The 25,984-nt window shown below is 35.4% G+C and overlaps 2 protein-coding genes across 3 annotated transcripts in view; one reads left to right on the top strand and one right to left on the bottom strand.

Moving 5' to 3' along the window:
- The window catches only part of LOC128028982 (amyloid beta precursor like protein 1), a 55,331-nt gene extending 53,955 nt beyond the window's left edge, over positions 1-1,376 (bottom strand). The window contains exon 1 of one of the 2 annotated variants that reach the window (XM_052616404.1): positions 1,229-1,376. The gene's annotated coding sequence lies outside the window, so the exon portion shown is untranslated. The remainder of the gene's footprint in view (positions 1-1,228) is intronic. The other variant, XM_052616405.1, reaches the window with a different exon arrangement.
- LOC128028981 (suppressor of tumorigenicity 14 protein homolog) lies at positions 375-25,848 on the top strand. Its single transcript, XM_052616403.1, has 19 exons — positions 375-623; positions 11,155-11,302; positions 11,471-11,634; positions 12,048-12,118; positions 12,626-12,798; positions 13,352-13,387; positions 14,716-14,944; positions 16,218-16,354; positions 16,513-16,616; positions 18,131-18,240; positions 18,439-18,569; positions 18,744-18,848; positions 19,568-19,675; positions 19,930-20,043; positions 20,744-20,863; positions 22,066-22,246; positions 22,556-22,827; positions 23,093-23,229; positions 24,836-25,848. Exons 1-19 carry the CDS (start codon positions 600-602, stop codon positions 24,995-24,997), a joined length of 2,526 nt encoding a protein of 841 aa, XP_052472363.1. The 5' UTR covers positions 375-599; the 3' UTR covers positions 24,998-25,848.
- Positions 25,849-25,984: the final 136 nt, after the last annotated feature.

Raw genomic sequence — 25,984 nt, 5'->3', positions numbered from 1 at the left:
TGAATGCATTTCCAATAGTCTTATTACTACCCTGAAAAATATAACATGCATTTAAAACATATAAATAAATTTGGCAACTTAAAAAAATGTACAAAAAAATAAAAAATAATATAAAAAAATAATAAAAATAAAATATGGCAACTTGCATCGGCCCACTATATGACATGATAACACAAGTTAACCTTACAGGTATTTATTACACCTCTTTCCTAGATACATTTTGTTCACTTGTTTAACTGCAATATCAAAATATTAGTCTGGAGTTAATGTAAGAACAATTCTGAACAAGGTGTCTGAAACCAATATACAAAACTACGGCTAGACTCTTTTGATACTTTATTTGTAAACGCCTGTGCCTTTGGTGACGGAAGTAGTTTTACCTTGTCATGCCCACTGAAACTATAGCGTCATTCTGAGCCCTCAGGTGAGAGATGAAAGAACGCCACGGGATTTAAACCCTGAACAGCCAGTCGAGAACTTTTCCAACTGGACTATTTCATCCAAACTGCATTAAAGAATCAGCGTCCGGATTGACTGATCGGATACTCGGGCGTGTGATTTTCTTCTATTTCGTAGCGAAACGAGTTTCCTGAAATAACATGACTTCTGCCGTGTATGAAAATGTAAGTGTAAAAATATCTTTAATTGAAATGGTGTATGTTGTCAACTTTAATGTTCCTAATATTAAATTAGATATATTCAACCTTACCAAGATATACCTAAAATGCCCTGTTCAAAATTGACAACACAACTTGAATATGTGAATTTTAACCCTCATCAAAGAGATGATTTGTGATGTTGCATCCCAGTAGCCCAGTTTTACTTTATTTTTTCTTCATGTATTATTATTATTATTATGATAAAATGTTTTCCGCTTTGACACCTGTTCGAGTCTCGCGCGATAAGCTAGTGGTGGAACGTTTGATTCATTCCAGTGACTCGTTTGATGGAATTCACTAAAAAGATTCGTCAAGTCGTTAAGCCCCAAACGTAGAGAAACTTGAATCATGAACTAGTTCAGTTCAAGTGGTGAACGAGAATGATTTGTTCTTTGAAAAGATTCACGTAAGAAGATTTCATAACTGCGACGACCTTGTCAGTGAATTGTCAGTCTAAGGACAAAAAAAATAAATAAACTATTAATCAGACGACAGAAGGCTGTAGTAAACAAATATAACAGTTTATTTATTTATTTTTATTATTTAACATTCATAGTATTTAGTGTTACCTGAAATTCAATCCCTTGACTGTGGTGTTGCTTGCATTTTACTCTTGTGGTTGATCAGCAGTAGTGTAAGACAGCCCAGATACGTCCCCAGAAGGGAAATGAAGTATTTGAGATCCATTTAGTGGAACTGTGTTAGTGTAATCCTGTCTCTCTCTCTGCATGTGGTTGTGGTAAAGTGTAAATTCTTGTCATAAAGTTGGAAATGAGCACACATCGGCTTTGGGCTTGGCTTTTTTTTTTTGGCCTGATGTTGAGTCACATCCACAGCTTAGTTGTTATTTGTCTGTGATGACAAAATACAGCAACACAATGCTTGTGGGAGCAAAAACTGACAGATACACCCAGTTTTGAAATATTATATTATATAATCCACATTATTTGTTTTTTGTTCTGGATAACTTTGTGTGCCAAGGTGTTGAGAAATCTAGATTACTGGTGTGAGATGTCATTTGTCACCTGTTTTCAAATCCCAAATAACGCTAGTTTCTTAAAGCCAGTCATTTCCCTTGAGGATATTGCCTTCTAAGTAAAGACATAATGGATGTGTGTGTCCTATAAATAGGTTGGGAAGTAATCATTTCTTTGACACTTGATGCATTGGCTTTTTGTATAGATTAACCATGTCAACCAAAATATGTTGACAATATATACTTTAGACAGATTGGGCCATATATGATCAGGCATGAGTAAGACCTTTACTGCAGTAAGGGGAGGTAATGTGTACAGATACAGTATATAAGATCTGTTTCCTTCTAAACACGCCTAGATTTCCAGGTATTTTGCAGTCTGTTCTGTTCCTTAGGCCTGTTTCAACTTGATAGCAAGAATCCTCACATACTCATGGAGGACAACAAATTTTTCTCAGGCTCCTCCAGACAGCTTATTTCAGTATGGGTAGGTTTCATGGAGTAAAATAAAATTCAATGATTGCATGCCTTCTTTATAAAAAAGTTTTCAAAAATAACTAAGAATAAAACACCATGTCATACTACCGTAATTTATATGCAAGAGCAAAATTCTTTCTTTGAAAATGCTGTTTAAAATAAACTGTGTGACATTTTGCCATCATCATTGGATTTTGGTGCATGAGCCCATTTATGAACCATAGGTTAAAGATCGGTATGTAATGTTTCAAAATGCAGTTGTTTGCGATGCAGCTATGGGACAAACTTTGAGTCTTGTCTGCTTTTGTTCAGCATCTTAGATTAATACAGCAGATTTTTTCTTCTGAAAGATTTTTCTTTCTTTGGTGACCAATCATCAATGCCATTCATTTAGGTTGAATGTAATATGTTTTTTTTGCTCTGATGTGGACTGATGATACTGAGGCAGACTGCATTGTTTGGTACATGCTCAGCTATTCACAGCCGCTGTCTATACATGTGACTATCTGATCCTTTCTGAGAAAAACAGATGAAGGCCTTAATGCATTGCAGAATTGATATTTCCTCTATGTTTGCTACACAGGCTAAAATCAGTGGTTTTAAGTGATAGACATGAATTCACAGTTGTGCTAGCCATCAGCATGGTATAGATGCATAACCAGCTTTAAGCTAAAATGTGTTTCACTAGTTTACTGAAAAGTTTCAAGCATTGCAATGTAAGAGGATTGTTCTACTGTGTGGCAAATGTTGGATACTTTCTAACCCTGTCAAATCTAAGTTGAAGTTTGCAGCTTATTTCATGTATTAGCTTATCTATATGCTATTGCATTCCTGAAAGATCACAAAATCCCATGCTATATACAGTGGGTAGTATTTAAATATATCAACTACTGTATATAAAAAAACTACAGTCTTTAGATTTAATTACAGTACCCACAAATTAAAAAGGATGTTGTTATTCAATCTTCCCTCCTCCATAATCTTCAAAATCCATTCATTTTCTTCTACGTTAAGGCATATTTTTTCATTTTATGGAAACATGGCCTACAAAAAAAGAGGAGAAATAGCAGTGAATTACATTTTTTCCCACTGCTTCTTACATGCACAGAACTATTGCTTGTCTTCAGAAATATGGATATGGAATAAATCAAAATTCAGTGTTATATGGACATTTATGGTGCGTTTATGGAGATTCTTTTTTGTAATTGTTGGCTCAGTTTAACATATACAATTAAACAAACAATAAATCATTTTGTTATTCAAACAACAACAACCTCTGTTAGGCCTGTTATTGACAGACTTATGTTATAAAGATGTTTTGGGCCCCAAATAACCTCTGGTCCGTGTTGCCGGTATAAGAGCAATTCTTATATTCTGTATCATCTCAGTCGATCCAGTGTGACTGTTTCATAGTAGCCTCTTCTCGTTCAGCACTGATTCATCTTCTCTCTGCTTGCAGTTTCAGGTTTGTTAACTTGAGGTAAAAGGTGTGTTTGTAACCTAGTTGGAAAGAAATGTGATTTTACAACTTCTTAATAAGAAATGTCTGAACATGACAATAGGCACACCTTTTTTATACTTGGTCTTATGCAATTCTGTTTTGTACAATCCCTTAAAAAGTTATTTTGGTGTTCCTAAAGGCGTTTCATTATTAATGTGATACTACGAGTCTTGGAGAAAGAGTTGTTGTTTTTGATTAGTTGAGCTAACTGACAAGTATTTAAAATATTTATAATCACTATAAATGCTGTTTTTATGGCTTCATATTAATTGAAAGACTTTCTGGAATATTAGTAATATTTCTCATTTGTTGTCAGTGACGTAACAAATAATTTGCAGATTCAAGTATTTATCAAATATTTATTGTTTGCATCTGGAAAGCCATATTTAGGGTATGATGATGATTGCTGGTGTAATTGGAATTTGTATAAACACAATTTATTCTCTTAAAATCTGGATGGTTCATGTTCTGTTCAGGATACAAATACTTACATTACTGTTAAGATGAGACATTTATAGATGTGTGTGATTGGGGGCTTCATTAACACCCTTGACTGACTTTCTGTTCATTTGAAATTCATTTTGTAATAAAATTATTGCTATTCGCATGGACAAATATTGCTAACTAAAAAATCTTGATACATCATGTTGCTGTTTTTCCAACACTTCCAGTTTAGTTTTAGTTAGTTTAAGTTTATTTTCAACAGTTTCATAAATGATTATAATTTCCTGTTAGCTTGCTTTATTAATTAACAATCAATACAACTTAAGAAATCATTTACACTGAGATTGTTGGGTGTTTTTCATTACATGGCCTGAGTTATCATTTTCTCAAAGTAGTGGAATAGTATTTTAATTCCAACAGTTTTACAAAAACTTTTTTTTTTTTCTGTCCAGGCTGAGATTCCTTTTGAAACGCTTCAAAGACGTTGTCCAAAACTTGACAGTTACTAGTAGTTTTCTGCTTTTGTTTCATAATATGTTTAAAAAAAAGACCCTAATATAGTACAATTATCTGCTGCATGGAGTACAAACATATCAACTGAATAAATAACTCAACCGTCATTTCTCTTTTAATTGCCTGTATATCTTTAAACATTCTGTTTTGCCTTAGGGGGATTCTTTCTTTAATATTTAATTGCTCCTGTGTTGTTTGGAGGCTCTTCGGTGTCCTGAACTGTCTTTTCCAGCTGACTGACCAGTCAGTGATTACTGGCCTCTAGTCCAGCTCCTTGTCAGAAGTACTTGACAGCTGGACTCTCTCAGAAATGTGGTCTGCTTGGCTTTGCAGACTGCAAACTGGCGTCAGAAGAATCCTTGAAATTAGTAAAATTGCTTTCTTGCATTCTTTTCAGTTATTGTCTCCATTCATGATGTGACAGCTTTTTGTCATGTCATGTGACTGTCATACTGTGTTGATAATTATTATTATTTTTTTGTTGTTGCAACAAGCCATGGATTGACATGCATAAATTTATCAAATACAGTTTTTTTTATCAGTCAGTATTGAATGTATATCAATATATAGTATTGAATATATATCAGTTTCTACTTAGATGACTCAAAGTTAATCTTTAAAACACTAACATTTTAATAACACTGTTAAATGTAATCTTTAAAAATCTATGAATATCATTTTTTTATATATATTGTAAATTTAAAATGTAGCAGTGCCTAAATTGATTTGTAGCATTTAAAATGACTGATTTGACTTTTTAATTTGTTTATTCAAATAATAAATATATTAAATATTTAGATAAATTATTTATTCAGATTAATTATTTAACATGATATTTTCTGGCATTTATTAGTTATCATCCATAACATTAAAAAACAACAACAACCAAAAAAAAAAAAAAAAAAGGCTCCAGCGTGAATTTGTTGGGTTCCCATGTGTAAATGTCAAATCTTGCTTATGATTAACAGTTTCTGATCTCTGTTTCAGCTGAAAGTTTGGCTGCACAATAGTGATTCATTAACATTTTATGTTCTTGGCAGGTAGCTAAGGCTAGAAGTACAAAGACTAAACTTTTAGTTCCTGGAGAAACAGAGGAACAGAAATAAAACAGAACAAATGCAAACAGTGCGATATGTTGCAGGGCAAGATTAAAGTCAAATAAAAAGAGGAGTTGAGTCAACAGCCTGTGATGTGTCTGCCATGAGAGAGATAACATAAGTGTAACGTGAAGAATTTGAGATCTTATCCATGATCAGGTCTTATCTGCAGAAGGCAATAATGCATTTTATTTTAGAAAAACTATATCAGTTTCTTCTGTTTTGGTCCTTCCTTCCTTATTTTTATTTTTATTTTTTCAAAAGCTTGAGGAACAGGTTTGGTTATGCATGCCATCAATCATTTTTCATGTGCTATGCCGAAATACTTTTAACGCATGGGTCAAATGTCTCAGTTCAAAAACAGTACTCTTTGAAATGTGGCAGCAGGTTAACAAATCTATCCGTAGGACTCTGTGAACACCTTCTACTGTGGGAAATCGACTCTAGTTTGAGTAAATTCTATAATTTGGTCACATTTTTTCCTCTTTTTTTTATTTTTATAAGGTAAATATAGTAAAACTATTTGCGCTACACAAACCAGTGTGTTTATGATTTTAAAGGTCTCGTTTTACGCGCTTTTTTGAAGCTTTGATTGTGTTTACAATAAGCAATATAACGTGTTCATGTTTCGCGTGTAAAAAAACACAGTATTTTTCACACAATTCACCTATCTGTATACCGCTGTTTTCACTGTCACAAAAACGGGCTGATGTCTTCCTTGTTCTATGAAGCCTCTCCTTCAGAAATTCGTAAAGAGTTCTGATTGGGCCAGTGGTACCTGTGTTGTGATTCGACAGCAGCTGAGAGCAGGCTGCCCTCCTGGTAACGCGATTGGGCTAGAACGCACGTGCTGGAGATGTATTTATAGTCACAGGAGGAGCGTTTTTACTGACGAGATGCGCATGAAAACCGCATTCGTTTTTTTGCACAGCCCTAACATCTAGTTAACAAAGCTAAACAGCGTTGCCCTTTGTGTAATAAGTTACAGAAACTGTTAAACGCACCAACTTAAATAATAAAATACACTTGCCGGTTGTGGTCCATAAACAACGCTTTCTCCAGACAAAGAGAACTGCTCCATCTTTCAAGAATAATCTTTGTGCAAATCCAGCATTAAACTGATTGAGATTGAGGAAGTTGTCCTCAGCAAGCTGTCCTCAGCAAAATGAGCTGCACATAGTTTTACATGTGGATTATAATTTTCGGGAACTGAGTTAAACATAAATTGTAACCATTAATCTCAAAGTACAGCGTTCCTGGGAAGCCCAAACAAAGATGACTGCACTCAGAGATGAAAAAAACAGCGTTTCAACAACATGGCGACAAACACAAACACAAACAGCTCTTCCTTCTTCTCCGTCGGAGCTCAACAAGGCCACGCCCCCCTGTTTGTGAATTCATGTGGGCGGTGGTTAGTCAAAAAAACTGTTTTAGTGACGTCATTACTGCAGGAACTAGAGGGATGTATTCCAAACGGGTCGTTTTTTGTAGGCAAATTCTGTTAAATCAAATATCTCGCTTGGCATTGAACTTTGAGCTTTAGAATTTTACAGATATTATTTAAAACAACAACATTACACACTAACTAAAGTTTAAAACATGGAATCACGAAGAAGGGGACCTTTAATACTCATAAAATAACATGACAACAAATAGAGCATAATGGACCAATGGTTTTTGTACAGGTCAAATAATTGCAAGCAATGGGAAGTCTTGGACATTCAAGCTTTGTTTTGCTTTCACGAAAAGTAATTTTCTTTTGTTTGTTCCATTGAAAATCTTGTTGCTAATCTTTAATTTGAGTGATATCGCTCCATTTTCTGAGCACTCCTCAGTTCAGAGAAAGAACCCACACTGGCTTTATGCACATTACACCTGTGGATGGGGCATCTAATTAGATTTGTCTCCCCTGGCTGATAAAAGTGTGAAAGAGACGCTACTGATTTGCTGGTGGCCCTTACTGAGAGTGATATGTCTTCAGTATAGCGTTTTCCAGAGGGTAATGGGTAGAATCACGGCGTGTAATGCTGTTATTAGGCTGTGATCAGGATGACTGATAACAGAAGCCCACAGGAGCAAGTGACTAGCGTTCCCCGATGATTCTCTTAATCTTGTGCCATGATGGCTATTAAAAAATTTAGGCAGCGTGGGTGCCAGGCGGGCTACAGTAAGAATGGCTTTAATTGTGATGAGTTATCGCACTTGCTGTTGTAAACGGGAGCGAATCCTAAAAAGGGGCTTGCAAATCTGACAAATTGATTTAATACCAAGTGACTCTGTCTCTCTAATGATCTTCGGATGTCTATTCTAACCACTTTTTAATTGCAAACTCTTTCCTTATTGTGCGAGCGTGCACTTTTAGTTCAAAACATGCACTGAGGCTCTGGCTAATTCCACAGTCCCAGTTTAGCTTCAGTATGATACCGCTGCGGTGGGCAATGGCTGATTTATGGACAATTAGATCCGTTTTTTTTTTTTTTTTTTTTTTTTTTTTTGTGGAGTCAACAGTGTGTGGAGAAGAAAGGAGGAAATGAGGGAAGATGCATATTGGTTCCTTAAATGCCTGACTGTGGATGTGTCTCAGTGCTGTTATTTAGTACCTTTGCGTCCTTTGGGGATTCTGCATAGAGAATGGAAACCATCCAGATATCTCACAGCAGTTCCCTAACTGCATCTTGCAAAATCAAGTCATAAGTTGAACCTTTCTCAAACACAGGCTTCTGAAATAAAATGACTTTGTTATTTTTCACAAATATTCAAGCAATTGCTGCAGTGTAGCTCCTATCTTCAATAAATAAATAAATAGTAAATGTCAAGTGAATTTAGGCATCACAAGATTTACTTTTTAAGTTTGCATTAACAAAATTATTAATATATATATAAAAAAAATGAAAGATGCATAAATAACCTTGTGTGGAATGGAGATTTATAAAAACCTTTTGTGAAATTTATAAAAAAAAAAAGAAAAAAATGTTTATGGATTTGAAAGATTTCATGGATGTTAAGGTCCGTTCACACCAAGCACAATAACTATAAAGATAATGATATAGTTCTAAAAATCGTTCTTAATAATAAAGAAAAACATAGTCCACACCACAACTATAACGTTCCGGTCACAGAGAAACAATACTGTTGGAATCACTTTCAGATCTTTTTTTCCAGCTGATAAACATTACAAATATTGACAGCCAATCAGAATCCATCTTGCTGTAACGTGCTCGAGAATTTAAAGTGGCAGACTAGTGTGCACCTAAATAAACAGACATTAAATAAACAGATATTGTTCGCTGATGTGAACGCTAAAATTGTTATCGGTTTAGTTATCTTTATAGTTATATTGCTTGATATGAATGGGCCTTTACACAAAAGGAGGTTTTTTGTCGCAATGCCATAGAAGAACCATTTTGGGTTCCTCAAAGAACCTTTTAGCGACCAGTTGTTGTTTTTCTTAGCATAATGAATATCATCTCAAAAAACTTTTCCACTCTGAGGAACCTTTTTTTTTTCTAATGAAAAGTTTCAATGAATGTTAAAGGTTTTCATGGAACCATATAGATTCCAAAGAAAGAAACTATTTTTCTTAAGTGTAAATCCAGTCAATTACCATCAGATAAAATCAGAACCTACATTTGCTTTCTTCTTCATTATGCTGTTTTACTCAGCAGGGTTCCAGGGAAGTGGGCTGTGAATGTCATTTCATGTTGACTCATTGGACACTGTTGTTCAACTGTGACGGATTTACTTAGAACTGAGCTTTCAACATTTTAGTTAGCATCCCAAATTTACCTTTGGAATACAAGCTATACAATATCTGTACCTTCCTTCATAAAGGCAAGCAAATATCTCCTTGTGGAAGGATCTTCAGGATGTTCATCCAATCACTTTTAGTCATATTTCCTAATTAACTCACACAACTGCACTTTAAAGATGTCATGCAAACAATTTAGTACTCTGCTGGATGACATACTATGTCAAACAACTGACAGTGTATGTGTGTTTAAGGTCACAGAAACAGGCCTAACTACTTTTGATGCTTCAGTGTTTAGGCCACTGAAACCTCCGCATATGTTGATGCAGAGTGCAACAGAGCATAACTGCATTTATATGTACGTTATTTCACATATGTTCAGTTCTGTTGGGACTTGTAGCCACATACGGTACCGTATATGAGAAGCTTAAAGCTGCGATAGGGAACTTTTGACGCTCTAGCGGTCAATAAACAGAATTGCTTGCGTCTTGCGGAAGAACATCGTAGCCAGAACTACTTGTCTCTGTTTATGTCTATGAAGAATCACAAAGGTACTGGGTTACTCCGCCGCGGTATCCCCGAAGCAATCTAAAATAGTCCGAATATAAACACTTATTATAGGTGCACCCTAGTGATTCAGGACAAGCTAAAAACACGGTTTGGAAAATGGATTCATGGTGTACTCGCTTATTATATAAATTTTTCTACATTTTGAACACAAACAAAGTTATGGACCACAGCTCTGATTGGTTGTTTCTTACCGGGAGCGGATGACTTTCTGCAAATGGCAATAGGAGCACTGGGAGGAGCCAGAGGAGCTTGATTTTTTCACAGATTATCTGTCTCATATTCTACTGTCAGGACATAATGACAGGTTTAACAAATATGTAAAAAATACATTTTTACAAAAGTTACCTACTGCTGCTTTAACTGTATATCTGTTTTTGGCTTATCTTTGTTTTCCAGCACTTCCTGTATAGTTTAGGAAGTGGTTGTGGTGGGTAGACCACATACTATGCCTTCTCATGCACAATTTAAGTTAAAAGCACAAGTTAAAGCTCACGAACACATTAAAGCATAAATGGCGTGGGATAAAATAAAAATAAGTGGTTTGCATTAAATGTTCTCATGTAAACTGTGTATCTCATGAGTGTTTCGGTTCTTATTAACATTTAATAGCATTTAATGTTTAATGTATTAGTGCTTACTTGATCTCGAACCGAAACAAATAATAAGCATTTTTATACACAATGCACTGTTTTTGTTCTGTAGAGTGGAAGTTACACAGCAAGAACACAAGAAAGACATTTTAAACAATATTAATCATGCACTTTCTTAAATCTTTTGCCTTTTGTAGTGCTGTTTTTTTTTTTTTTTTTTTGCTTGACAGCCCTAAAGTTTCTTTAAAGAGGAAACCGAAATGATGTGAATTCATTTTTCAGTTTATTCTGGCAATATCAGTTTACTGTTTTTTTTTTTTTATTTTTTTTTTTTTACTGTAAATGATATGTTGATTTGTTCTCTCTTACTTCTGAAAACGTACCATTTTAACCTTACTGTTCATAAAAAAAAAATAAAAATAAAAAAATCGTTAACATTTTTTACAATGTTTTACTGTTAAAATGACATTCATTGTTTATTCACGATTCATTCTGAAGATGCTATATTGTAACATTTGTCAAAGAAACTAAATGTTTCCAGTACTTTTGAAGGACGAATACTTTTCATTTCTGTTTCAGGGAGCGAACGGGCGCCATGAGAATGTCTCCTTCATGACGAATGAACAGAAGATGGCACCAGCAAGGAGGGGGAGGATTGCCGTGGGGGTCTTCATTGCCCTGCTGGTAGTGGCGGCAGTGGTCGGATTTCTTGTCTGGCTCTTCGTTGGTACAAAGATTCACCAATCATTTCTAACTTGCTCTTAAATGATGAAGGTTGCACACCTACACTGTTTAAATACTGTTATTCTCTCCAAAACTGCAAAAATGCAATAAAATTGTAATATTGTGAATTATAAATGCCATTACTTAATTAATAGGTCCCTCTTTCTTTCAGTCAGGACCAAAGAATTGGAAAAAGAGTCCACCTCTTATAAACACAGCTCGTCCACACTGGTTTACAGTGGGCAAATGAAACTTCTCAGACCAGAGTACAGTCCAGTGTACAACAATCCCGAAAGTGCAGAATTCCAACAAGTGGCGAGGGGCTTGGAAGGAATTGTGAGTGTTTTTGCTTCCCTCAGACTTTTCTTTGCTGATGGTGTTATAAGTGTTCTGGTGACCTTGACTTTCTTTTGAAACTTTAAAGACCGTACTAAAGCTTTTAAAGAATTTTAAGTGTTTTTACACTCCAAAGATGTCAAACAGACTATTTTAGGACTCTATTTGTCTTAACATTTTATATATGTATATGTATGTTTATGTGTATATATATATATATATATATATATATATATATATATATATATATATATATATATATATATATATATATATATATATATATATATATATATATATATAATGATATATACAATAAGTATATTTAAAGGTTGTATTGTTGCTGCTTATCATTGACCTTTTATATCTTATTGTAATTGTGTTAAATAATCTATGTTTTTTTTTTTTTTCAGATGAACAATACATTCACCAGAGATCCTCTCCTTTCTAAATACTATACCAAGTCTGTCATCACTGCCTTCAGGTACGGCTGAACCCCTGATCCCTGATTCAGACAAAGCTGATTTTACAGCATGCTCTCTAAATCAAATAGTTTTTTAAATGAAAGGACAGATCATTCTTTATGTCTTGATTTTAATGCTCAGTGGTTCCGCTGATAGAGATAAATTACAAGTCTCATAGAAACTAGGTTAAAAAAAATCACCCTAATAAAATACAAATGATACATTTCCAGTTCAACTATTACTGCTGCTCATGCTTAGAGCCAGGGAACCATAAAAAACAGTGAAAATCCATTACACCAAATTAGAGGGTCATTTTTAATGGGCTCTTTTTTGATTTGGGTCAATAAGAAACCAACTAGACCTAGCATAGCATAATTCTTAATACCATACAAAACACCTTGGCAACTAGCATTGTGCAAAGCAAATCCTAAAATTTGAAAGTACATTATGCATGGCAAGCATCACAAAAATCAAGTTGTACATTCGTTCAACAATATGTCTACTTTGCACCAACTTTGCATTTGCAGTGAAGGAACCATAGCGTATCATTGGTCTCAATTTGACATTCCTGAGAATGACCAAGAGATTGTCCCGGAGCTGTCGGAGGAGCGCGTTGTCAGGGCTCTGATGAGGGGCATCCGCCAGGAGGGCAGACAAGTCGGCAACATTGCAGTCACTGACATCGACATCACTGCTTCAGGTAAGATGATTGGTAATTCTAAAGATAGCGTGTTTGCTCCACACAGTCACAGTGCAGTGATTAGGATGAGATAAGGAAGATTATATTGAAAAACAACATTATGATTCTTTTTGGAGCAAAATCTGATGACTAACTTGTATATAAATAACAAAAACAATAAAAAACACATAAAGATGCTTTTTAATAACATTGTAGATAGCGATAGGGACTTGGCTTCATTGTGCAGCTCAATGCAGCACAGTAATTCTTTGTGTTTGCAAAAAAAAAAAAAAAAAAACTGTAACTCTGTCCTTCTCTGGTCCCCTTATGCATTGTATACATGAGAGCAGGAGGCCTGAGTGACACCTCAGTGCTCTGCTTAAAATGATATCTCTGTATGGAGACTCATGTTCCTGTAGTGAAGTGAGAGACTGGTATTTGAGAACGCTGGAGTCAAGGTGATGGGCGGAGGAGGAGGAGGAACAGAATATCTGACAGGCCTTTGGAAAATGGAATGAAAAAAGTACAGCATGCATCATTTTCTCTCTCTCCCTCCCTCTCTCTCTCTCTGCAGCCACAGACCCTCGCATGGCCAGGGACCCCAGATCCAGTGAGTAAAGTTTGTCCCATTTCAGTCACCGCTGCACTGTAATTTTCCACCTGGGTTGTCGTGCTCTCTCCTGTCACTCACTGAAAAATGCCTGCCCGCCTCCATCTCATGCTCGCTCTATCTCTCGCTCGCTTTCCCATCCACTTACCTTGCTGTGCACAACAGTACAGTGATCTCAAAAACCTGTTTTTCAACCGCAGAGAGTAAATGTTGAACAACAGCTCTTCAGCAGCACCTTTATACGAAAGTCTAAATTATCTGCATTAAACTGCAAGTGCATGGACGTTTCTTCTAACTTTAGAGTCAACATGAAAGCCAAATTGACCCGTTTTTCTTCAATGAAATATTTGGCTTGTAATCTTTCATACAAATATAATAACTTGATTTCTAGGCTTTCCTTATTTGAGACCAGGGATTCCCAAAATGTTTGTCAGCCAAGTACATTGACCTAAAATAGTAAATAAGTAACTCCTGAGAGTTGATATTTAAATAATTTAGCAACACCTTGACATTATTTACGGTTGACTGGGGTACTGGTCACATGACATGCAGGGACACAAATAAAACTGTTAAATAAATATACTTATGGATTAATTTTGAAAATGTATTACATTTTGTTTGTTTTTATTTTATTTGTATTTTAGTATTTTATGATTTAATTTAGTATTCATCAACTCACAAATCACTGTAAGCTTAGTGTTTAATGTGATAATGTTTTAGCATTAATATTTAAGGTCATGTCATTAAATAGAAAATAATGGTATATATATAAAAGAAAAACATTTAAAGTACAAATTAGTTTCATTTTGACTTCTAAGTCTATTTAATGCTGATGAAGCAAAAAAACAAAAAACAAAATAAAACAAAAAAAAAAAACGGGAATACATTTTCATATAATAATGTTTCCATAAAAACCTGTTTCAATCTGAAGTTAAAGATGTGCTGGACTACTGACAACAGCACTCAACAGCTAATGAATGATTTCGAAACATTTAGTTTTTAACTCTGTGGTTATGGTGATGTTATTTTGTGGTCTGTTTGGTTATAGTTGGGACATATAAACAGTGATTGATTAAACATGACTCCGTTTAGTTTGCGCAATACATCACAATAGGGAAGAAAATCTAGCCACAGTTTTGATTCATGCAGATGTTTAAGGTTTTTGCTTGATCTTTTGTCCATCCAATAATCCACTCTGTTCAACCACTTTGAGGGGGCTAAGGATCTTTGTGCTTCTTATACTTGCTGCACAGCAATTATCATCTGATGTGTTATTTACCTAGAACGCAATAAGTTTAAATCTATCTTTTTCCTGTTTCTGTTATCAGAGAAATGCTTTTACAGTCTCATGGCTGACACCACCAACAAAGAATTTACATCTCCGGATCACCCTAGGAAATACCCAGCTAAGTCCCGATGCCAGTGGCAGATCCGTGCTCCCAAAGGCTACGCCATTATTGTCAAGTTCAGGACCTTTCACATAGAAGATGACTGTGCCAATGACTACGTGGCCATCTACAACTCTCTCAGTCCTGACAGCACGTATGCTATCACAAAGTGAGTACATGCCACTTTCACACCTCAGATTTGACTTGAGTGTCATTTTAAAGGAATGTTCCAAGTTAAAAAACAATTATGTTCTGTCAGTATCACTTGAATACCATACAAAAAATAAATAAATAAATAAAAAACACTTTTAGGGACTTCAGATTAGCATGTGCTGTAATTTACAACCAATCTTTTTTTCCCCTCATATACTCATATAGGCTGCATCTATTTGATTATAAATACAGTAAAAACAGTAATATTGTGAACTATCATTGGAGTTTAAAATAACCATTTTCTATTTCAATTTATTGTGATGTAAAGCTGAATTTTCAGCATCATTACTCTGCTCTTTAGTGTAATATGATCCTTCAGAAATTATTCTAAAATACTGATTTGCTGCTCATAAAAACATAATAAAAGTTGGAAATGGTTATGCTGCTTAATATTTTTGTGAAAATTTTAAAATAAAATATTATTTTGTTTAAAAAAAAAAAAGTACAGTATAGGATATATGTTATATCCTTTGCAATGCATCTCTGCCTTTTAAACTTCAAGGAAGAAGCCCTCTCATCTGCGCTGGCTACACAACTTTTCAATTCTATTGCATTTTTCATGGTTGGCATCCGGCTTCTTGCTCAGGATTGGCTTGTTAAGACCTCTTTCTAGCACCTCTTATTTACATGCCAAGTTTAAGTCACCTGGGTCATGACAAACTTTAGTAAAGGAACACTGTACTTTTTTTTTATGTTATTTTTTATTTATGCTATGTAACAAATAACCTGAAGAGTAAAGGTCGTAAACTGTATCTTAAAGTCAGTGTGCTCTGAGCATAATTCACACCACCACTCCCCGTTTCCAAGGTGACACAGCGTTCCTGTGCATCACAGCCATACAGTTCATAATAATGTTGTTACGCCCCAGGAATCTCTCTCTCTCTCTCTCTCTCTCTCTCTGTATCTGTCTTGAGGCTTCTGAACTCGATATACCAATGTGACTTTGCTTTGACATTTAATTTCACTACAAAGTCAAAGTTTACACAATCTTGATAGAATTAATGATCTTAAAAAGATTTATTAAATCTTTTTGGAGGTCATCTGCAGGCTTATATATACAGGTTTATACCATTGACAAAATGTACTTTAGAAACAAACATACCAATTATACAACCTCACAGATTTTCGTCCCATCAAGCAATTTAATATATATGTGTGTGTGTGTGTGTGTGTGTGTGTGTGTATACACCGTTGCTACAGTTCTAACACTCTTGCACCTTTTATCACAGACAGTGTGGACTTCGCCCCCCTACAAATCCTCTCGAGGTAGTTTCTTCTGGTAACGTCATGCTTGTCAACCTAATCACTGATGTGGCCCAGACACCTGGATTCAGAGCGGTTTACACTGTCGTTCCCATTATTGCTGGTAAAGTCATTGATCATTCTGTACAATGCTTTAATATTCTATAGTTATAAGTCTTGCAGTGTCTGCCTTGGAACTCAAAAAATAATGTTGAATTGGACTTGAAGTGTTCCATGTTATAAATATCTGTTTTCCATTCACCCCCCCATACTAATTTCTAGCTGGGAGCTGTGGAGCATCTCTGACTGCTCTCACAGGAAACTTCACCTCTCCTCATTTTCCCAGTTTCTATCCTCCTTTGTTGGACTGCAGCTGGACCATCAACGTAAGCCCCACATGACCGTTTCACTTTTCTTTATTTACCAATAGAGAGAACTCTGTAATAGCTGTTCTTTCTTTTATCATGTTCTTTCTTTCATGAAACACAAAAGGAGATGTTAGGTATAATGTAATTAGTTTTTTAAATGAATGCATTTTTTTCCAGTAAGGATGCGTTAACCTGATCACTGTCAATCAGTGTTTCTAAAAATAAAATAAAATAAAAAATGTAAACAGCACAGCTGCTTTCAACATAGATTTGCACAGCAAACTAATCATGAATTAGTTTGAATTAATTCTGAAGAATCATGTGACACTGAAGACTGGAGTAATGATGCTGAAAATTAAACTTTGCCATTACAGGAATAAATTACATTTTTAAATATTAAATTAGAAACCATTTATTTTAAATTCTAACAGTAGTTACAGTACTACTGTTTTACTGTATTTTTGACCAAATAAAGTCTTGCCGAGCATAAATTATTATAATTTTTTTTTTAACATAGACAAATCTTAAAGTTTAGAACCGAAGTGTATAAGTAAATACTTGTCTGAAGGTGCAATTTTTGAACTGAGAAAATGTGAGCTTTGAGAGATCTGGCAGATTGTCCGATTTTTTTTTTCAGCTTATAAGTTCATAAGTGGTGAAAACTACATTAATATAAAGCAGCTCAGGCATTCTGCTTAACATCTCTGTAACAAAGTTTGTAGATCGGGAAGGAGGCGGGAACCGGTGAACATTTAAACATAAAACTTTAATTATCAAATAAACAAACACAAAACAAAGTGACAGCCCCTCACGGACGACTGCTCCATAAAACATATCAAAACTACCGTATTTTTTGGACTATAAGTCGCACCTGAGTATAAGTCGCATCAGTCCAAAAATACGTCATGATGAGGAAAAAAAACATATATAAGTCGCACTGGACTATAAGTCGCATTTATTTAGAACCAAGAACTAAGAGAAAACATTACCGTCTACAGCCGCGAGAGGGCTTTTCAGGGGAGACTACAGGAGCACTGAGCAGCATAGAGTACAGCATGCTGTAGATGGTAATGTTTTCTCTTAGTTCATTTTTTTCTTGGTTCATGTCAAGTTAATTTTGATAAACAAGTCGCACCTGACTATAAGTCGCAGGACCAGCCAAACTATGAAAAAAGTATGACTTATAGTCCGGAAAATACGATACAACATAAAATCCTTTCTCGTCTTTCACTGTCGTTACTCTTATCCTTCGGGAGCTCCTCCAGGGAACTTGAGACTGGTGAGAGGTGCAGGTGTCACTCATTATGCTTTACTCCACTCACCCCACTTGTCTCAATCTTATTTTGTGTTTCACAAAAGAAAGAAAATAATAAGAGGTCAGACTCAGAACAATATGATAGTGAAGAAATGAAGACAACATTTTCATATTTGATTGAACTACTCCTCTTGATTAGGGTTGTAAAAGTGCTCTTTTATTATTGAGCTATGCATTTTTGAAAATAACCGTGAACAACATCATGTGGGTTCTGCAGGTTCCTGCTGGCAGAAGGATAAAGCTTGAGTTCAGTATGTTCCGTGTGAAAGAGCCGATGGTGGACACTAGCACCTGTCACAAAGACTACGTAGAGGTGCTGGGTAAAAAGTGAGTTCTGTCATCTGTCCTACCATGCCAACCATTTCCGTCATCATTTCTTGTCTGCTTCCTGACAGTCTGAAATAAAAAAGGCCCAATAAATAAAAGTTTGTTAATTTAGCTGAAAACCATTTGTTGCCAATTAATTTTTAGTTTCATTTTAGCTTTTGTTGTTTTGACACTTCTTTACTTCCTCTACTTTTGAAGGTATTGTGGAGAGAAACGTAGACTTGTTCTTTCTAGCATCACTAATTCCTTAGAAGTGAAGTTCCATTCAGATGAATCCTACACTGATAAGGGATTCAGGATCGTTTACACCGCCTTTGACCCTGGAAACCGTACGTAAGCCCAGTGTTTCAATATGGCCAGCCAAATCCAGTTATGAAATTTTGATCCTGGACCATTTAAATCAACAGATCACATTATTATATAATTAGAACTTCCTTTCACTTCTCCTTTGTGTTGGGTTCTGGCCGTCTTCCTGTTTTTACCCTCATGAATTTCATCTCCAGCTTGCCCTGGTCAGTTTGCATGCACCTCAGGCTACTGCATCAAAAAAGAGCTACAATGTGATGGGTGGAATGACTGCGAAGACATGAGTGATGAGAAAAACTGCAGTAAGTCTCATCCCTGTCAGGATTTTACTAAATTGTCATTCAAACCTTTTGAACTGAATTAGCCCTGTGCAACAGGATACTGATGTAGAACGACACGAAGATGAATTTACAAAATTGCAATTCAGTTGCTGTATAAAATTCAGTCCAAATGAATAAAAACAAAATCAAAAATGTAATTGTTACATAATCTGACATATATATATATGTGTGTGTGTGTGTGTAATATAAAAATATGTTGTTTTCTTAAGCTGATTGGACTGATTCCTCCCATTTATGTTCAGTACTGTCAGTTTTACTGGTGATTTTACAATTGTACTCATTGTTTTTAGATGTACAGAACTTAATTTAAAATACTAGTTCAAAATGTATGTATTATATGAAATATTATATATTAGATGTATGATTTGTCATGTACGTATGTTATTATGTATTGAAAATAATGAAATGTTAGCAAATTTTACACTATAGGTGGTACAGTATTTCAAACATCAGTTCTTTAGATCATCAGTTTATGTTTATGGTTAATTCAAAATCATGTGTAAGTTCCACTTCCTTAACTTCAGATTTGCATTATAATTTTGCATCCTGTTTGCAAGTAACCAGTAAACTTAAAAAAAAGATGAGTGTTTACATGGTTCTAATAATTGACAAATATTGGTTATGTTAGACTTAAATTTTATGTTGACACATTATTTAGTTCAATGTGGTTTGTGTTTCAGAGTGTGATGACGAACAGTTCACCTGCAAAAATGGCCTGTGTAGACCTCAGTACTTTGTGTGTGACAGAGCGAATGACTGTGGTGACAATAGTGATGAGGAAGATTGCGGTGAGTTTCTCTAAGTACTGACAGACAAAGCCATGGCAGGTGTTTTATCTCCACAAAGCGAAACCTCATTGAGGTCACATGACCAGCTGTTTCCTTGGATTCCAATAAACAAATTTAAGATTAACTTACTTTGATCTATGACTTTTTCCTTGAGAACTTCAAAACATGCTTCTTTGTTGCACACTATAAAAAGCCACTTTGATTCTTGCCATTGAAGGACACTTGACATGGTTTTGTTTTGGTGTTCCTCCTAGATTGTGGCAGGGCTCAGGAAAGGTGCGGAGACGGTGCCTGCATCCCACAAGAATTTATATGCGATGGGAAAAATGATTGTGCTGATGGCAGTGATGAGGTCTCCTGTGCAGCAGGTGAGTGGATTTAACTTTGACTTACTGACCACAGAGCTGCTTTTCCATAGAGCTTATCACCAGGTCAATCTAACTAGTTTTGTAAGCTTACAGTATGTGCATCGAATATACCTATTCACAAGCAACAAACAACTTATGTTTTGACATGGCATCATAGGTGCCACTTGAAAGGAAACAAAGCACTACAAAACAAAATAATAAAAAAATGAAAAAAGATACAAAACAATAAACAAAAGATACAAACAACCAACAATAGATACAAAACAAAAGATACAAAACAACAAAATAAAGATACAAAACAATAAACAAAAGATACAAAACTGAATTAGTCAATGTAGGCCATATATAATTATAGTCAATCTAATTATAACTTGTATATGTAAATACATAAATAAATATATATGGAGTGGAGAATGTGCTAACCTATGATGAAAATATTGTTACAATAAATAAAAATAAAATAATAAAAATGTCCCTTTTTTTTCTTTGAGGTAAACATTGAACATTTCCATTGTGATATTAACATATGCAGGTCCGAGTCATTCACAGAATCATAAAATATTATAGTGCTTTCTATTGTTGGGCTGGATGTCCATTTATAGTAAGACTATCCCTATCTGTCTATAGTTTAGGGTCTCTAATGTCAAGTTAAGTTTGGAAAAAACTGAGTTTTACGTTATCTGTACTCTTTCTCTCTTAGCGGCTGGTATCTGCAATGATTTCTCCTTCAAATGTAAAAACAAGGACTGTGTAAACAAAGTGAACGCAGAGTGTGATCGTGAAGCAGACTGCTCAGATGGTTCGGATGAACAGGGATGTGGTAAGTCACATTTTTGATTTGTATTTTTGCTTTCATAATCTGTGTTGTCTAGTAACTGGCCACGTGTTGCACAATATGAAGAACTTTTTGATTAATACACAGCTGTGCTGATATTCAGAACAACAGCACTGTTGATCATGTGATATTGCCTATATATATTATTTAACTGTAGTGCTCAGTTGGGTATTTCACTTGTTTTACGTTGACCTGCAGTGTGGTTTATCTAATCATAATTAGGAGTTAGAAGTATTTCTTATTATATTCAATTTGCTTTTTGGAGTCCTTTATTTTCCACTCAAGTGTTACATAATGTGAAGCTGCGCTGATGCCAGATTTATCATTTTTGAATGTACTTTAGATTAAGTACCTTTGCAAAGTATTTAATTCACCGTTTAATAAAAAGGCATTGTCAGTTGATTATAAACCACCAAAGATCTATCCCTTAACAACACACTTAAAGAGAATAATTTTTACAAATTTAAAGGGACAGCAATTGATTTTAGCAAAGAAAAAAGTGTAACCCTTATGATTAATTCTTTGAGATGCACAGACAAATTATGTGAAAAAAAAAATTTTTTTTATCTGTTTCATAATTGTAGTTAGTTTTAATTAAAAAGTATTATAGATTTATAATATGTAACATTATAATTATAAATGCACATACAATTATCGGTATTAATTTTTCGTGTCTAATTTCTAGTGTCTTTATTGCATAATCATTTGAGGTTAATGAGCTCCCCACTTTCACATTTCACATTTAAAAGCAATTGCAGTTTCCAGAAGTTGCTTCTGCATCATCAACAATATGGTTATTAGTGTATAAAATATATATATAATTTTTAATTTTTTTTATCTATATATGAAACCTTATTTGACATTATTTCTCTATTATAGTCCTCAGGGTTGCTAGTTTCATTGTCCTTTTCTCATTGTGTTTTTTTAGCCAGCATGGTTCATTCCTCCATATATCTACATTGTTATGCTTCTGCTGTAGTCCCGGTAAAGGCCGACTGTACTGTGTGAGTCAGAGCAGATGTTACAGGAAACTCGCCATCTTTCAGTGCAAAAAGTTTTGCAGTTATCTCTCTGATCTTATCCCTGCTGGTCATGTTCAAGACCCCCCATCACCTCTCGTCTCAGCATACCAATGATGTCTTCCTTAAAGTCTTTGTGTCCGAACCCTTCTTACATTTTGGTTTCAGACTGTGGAGTCCGGCCATTCAAGCACAACCGTATTGTGGGTGGGCAGAACGCAGATGTGGGTGAATGGCCATGGCAGGTCAGTCTACATTTCAAGTTTGAGGGACATGTTTGCGGCGCCTCAATCATCTCTAACAAATGGCTGCTGTGTGCTGCCCACTGCTTCATCCAGCCTGACCCAGCGTGAGTCCGTTTATTGCATCTCTGTATGGCTGTTAGTGTTAGTGCTGTATTTAATTTAGCTGTAGGTAATGATAATTTATCACAGACATAAATTAGACATTTGTAATGTATCTTTCTCCATTTGCTTTGTGCTCAAACTTCTTCCTGCATTTGTGCTTTGTGTTGGATCAAAGCCTGGGCTTGATTTCTGTTCAGTGTCCAGCAGGTGGAGCACAAGATATGCAGTACAATCATACATTTCTGAGACTGAAATTCAGACTGAAAGCTGAATTAAAAAATATTACACAACACTGTGTTTATTGTCAACAGCTACAAAATGACATCCAACTGGCTGACATACAGTGGTCTGCGGGACCAGAACATCCAGGACGGCTATGTTCAGAAGCGCTCTTTGAAGAGCATTATCACCCATCCAAACTACAACTCAATGACCTACGATTATGACATCTCACTGCTGGAACTGAGCGATCCTTTGAACTTCACCAACACCGTGCATCCCATCTGCCTTCCGGCATCCACCCACGTCTTCGCGGCTGGTATTGGCTGCTTTGTTACGGGCTGGGGCACACTCCGAGAGGGAGGTGGGTGAGACAGCTTGTGTGCCTGAGGGCTCCCCTTTGCATTTAGAGTTCTGTTTTCTATGAGATACCTTTAGAATTTTGCCGCACAAGTTTGACAATTATCAATTCCATGTCTCAGGGTCACTTTTAACACAACTTTTGTTCTAAGATTTTGTGGAAGCACATGATCATCATAATAAATGTTTCAAACACTCATACTAAGTAGAGTTGCTCATTGGTAATAGAGGTGGTCTCATATGACTAATGTTTTATTTATGTGTTGTAGGAAGTGTTGCACAAATCTTGCAGAAAGCAGAAGTAAAGGTGATTAATGATACAGTATGCAACATGGTGACCGAAGGTCAGTTGACCTCTAGAATGATGTGTAGTGGCTACCTCACTGGAGGTGTGGACGCTTGTCAGGTAAAACCATTCCTATTTATTTATTTTTTATAACAAAAACACATGGGATCTGATATTATAATTTTGTTCTGGGCCACTTGCAATATATTTAAGTGAAATGTTTCTTTTTTTCTTCTTCTTTTTTTTTTGGATTGTCAGGTCAGTTCTTAGTATTTTATAAACAATATTGTGAAAAACTATTATAATCATCAAAATAATAATAAAAGTTGTCTCTTTTGCACAAACAAAACACTGTGCATAGACCAAATCGCATATAAGAATAATATTGTGTGTTTACATTAGTGGAATTCTGCCAACATTTTTATGTAAAAAATAAAATAAAAATTCCTCTGTTGTCCAAAGCTTAGCATTAGCATCTAGATTCCTGTTAAAATTACTCTTTCAACTAGTTTCAACAATAACAGTTCAATGAACAATTGTACATGTTGGGCTGTTTTTTTTAATGGCCATTTACAGACTCAAAATCATAATGCCTCAACCCCAGATGTAATTTGAAAATCTGAAATCTACAGCACGTGCAAATTTAACGTGAATTTCACGTGAATGTTAATGAATTCGAGGTAGTTTATTAGCCATTTAGATGCATAGTCAATAGATAAGTCTTTTTTTTTTTTTTGTCCTGTTCTGTTCATTCAGAAACATCTACAGTACAGACATGACATGAGCATAATGTCGTCAAAATGTTCAGCTAATGTTGTTGTCTTCCTGCAGCCTCGTAGTGGAGAAGATTAATTATTCTACTTGGTTCCCTGATATTTAAATGAGCTGATTTCCATAATTTCTACTTCTAACTCACTTGTTATTCATCTTGCTTTCCTCTTCTGAACGCTCTGTGCGTCTCTCTTATTCTGGGTGTAATCTTCTTAGTGTGCTTTTCTCTCGCACAGGTTCTGGTCCTGGTCTTGTGACTCCTTTCCATCTTCCTCTCTCCTGGTTTAGTAGCGCGTAGATTTTCTCTCGCTCTTTTTTTCTTTGCTCCATCTTTCTCACCCTCTGTGATCTTCTTTCATTCACTTAGTAGTTTTGTCTTCCTCTCTCTCTCCTCTCATCTCCCAATTCAAATATGCTTCATTGCCACGTCTGTTTTCATTGCAATATTGGCAAAGTAATTAAGAGCCGAATTGTATTACACACAAAACAAATCATTTAGGAATAATAGTAATGGAATGAAATGACACAGTAAATAAGCAGCTTAAATTAGAGGCACAAAATAATAAATTATAAGTGATTAAAATAAAAATTTAAACGTTTGCAATTGCTTTGCACTCTCCCCTTTTTTCCCCAAGTTTCTCTTATACATAATCATCACTTCATCTCCTATTTCAATTTTAAGCACTTTATTGGCAAAATTGTTTTATATGCAATATAGCCAAAGCATCAATACACACAATGAAAAAATTTCCCCATTAACACTCAAATAAATAATCATGATATATAATAAAAATCGAATAAACATTCAGTGATGCATTAAAAAAACATTCTCTAGAATAGATCAACAGGCAACTCTTGAATACGGTGATGAAATATGTGTAGCGTCCATGCATTTCATCAAGTTTTGGAAAATGTGGAATGATGTTTAAAAGTTTCTTTCTTTTGGCTTCCACAGGGAGACTCCGGCGGTCCTCTTGTGTGTCGTTCCGATGTAGGCAAATGGTTCCAGGCTGGCATTGTGAGCTGGGGAGAAGGCTGCGCTCGGCGGAACAAGCCTGGCGTCTACACGCGTGTCACCAAACTGCGGGAATGGATCCGTGAAATCACAAACATATAGTGGAGCCTGGACCTGCAATCATACGACAACCAAAGCAGAAGAACACATATGTTGAGTGCCATGAATATTTAGTACAGTATGTGAGTCGCACTCACAAAAGCAAAAGTGAATACAAATTTGGTCGACATCTGTTGTGAGAAAAAAAAATCATTTAATTGTTTCATAATAGCATTTTCATTCAGTATGACTATTTGGTTGTTATGGCTTATGAATGATGTTTTTCATAGATGTATCAATCAAAAGTTAATTTCAGCTTTAGTCAACCAAATAAAATGGTTCATAAAATACATGCAGATACCACTATAATGACAGTATATATCACTGTGATGTACTGTTACACTCTTTGTCATGGAGATGGAGTTCCATTTGTTGGTATCTGATTCCTTGAAAAGTTACTTCATAAATGGCACTTAGAGATCAAACTGACCTATTCTGAGACTTTTGACCTGGTGGAAGTTTTGTTGTAATCTTTATGAATTATATTTGGTTTAAAACGTTTTTTTTTTTTTTTTTCTTATGCTCAAAGTGTGCCTTTATTCCAAAGACTGCCCCCCCATCCCCCCCCCCCCCAAAGCCTGGCAAAGGTCAAAAGCTTCTTTGCAATCTAGAAATTTCTGTAAGTGTCTCACTCAGGTTGACCTTTTTTCCTCACATCTGTGTGATCTCAGAACCTCAGTGCCAAAGCTCTGAAATGGAGGATTAGGTAAAAACAGGATATTTCCATCATCCATTTGCTAAAACAACTAAGGCCAACATAGGTCACACACTTCTGCAGCATGTTAAAGTTCCAGCCAATCAATGTCAAAGCAGGATAGTCTCTCCTTCAAAGAGGCCCGAACGTATCAAGGAACCTATACCGTGGCTTCCTTATAGTCTTACCTATACCGTGGCTTCCTTATAGTCTTGGCAAGTTTCTTTCCCATGGAAAGTCCACTTGCTTGGTAAGATTTTCAGGCTTTGTGATGTAATGACTTAATTTCCCAGGAG

This window comes from Carassius gibelio, chromosome A15 (assembly GCF_023724105.1).
Source record: "Carassius gibelio isolate Cgi1373 ecotype wild population from Czech Republic chromosome A15, carGib1.2-hapl.c, whole genome shotgun sequence".
Classification (NCBI taxonomy): Eukaryota; Metazoa; Chordata; class Actinopteri; order Cypriniformes; family Cyprinidae; genus Carassius; species Carassius gibelio.
Note: the sequence above shows the minus strand (reverse complement) of the source record. Positions and strands in the feature narration are given on the sequence as shown.

Bases quoted from the DNA above. Each gene is read 5' to 3' on its own strand.
- LOC128028981 (XM_052616403.1), top strand. From the start codon at position 600: ATGACTTCTGCCGTGTATGAAAAT. The intron at 16,617-18,130 runs GTAAGCCCCACA...TGGGTTCTGCAG, and splicing joins ACTGCAGCTGGACCATCAAC to GTTCCTGCTGGCAGAAGGAT. The intron at 19,676-19,929 runs GTGAGTTTCTCT...TGTTCCTCCTAG, and splicing joins TAGTGATGAGGAAGATTGCG to ATTGTGGCAGGGCTCAGGAA.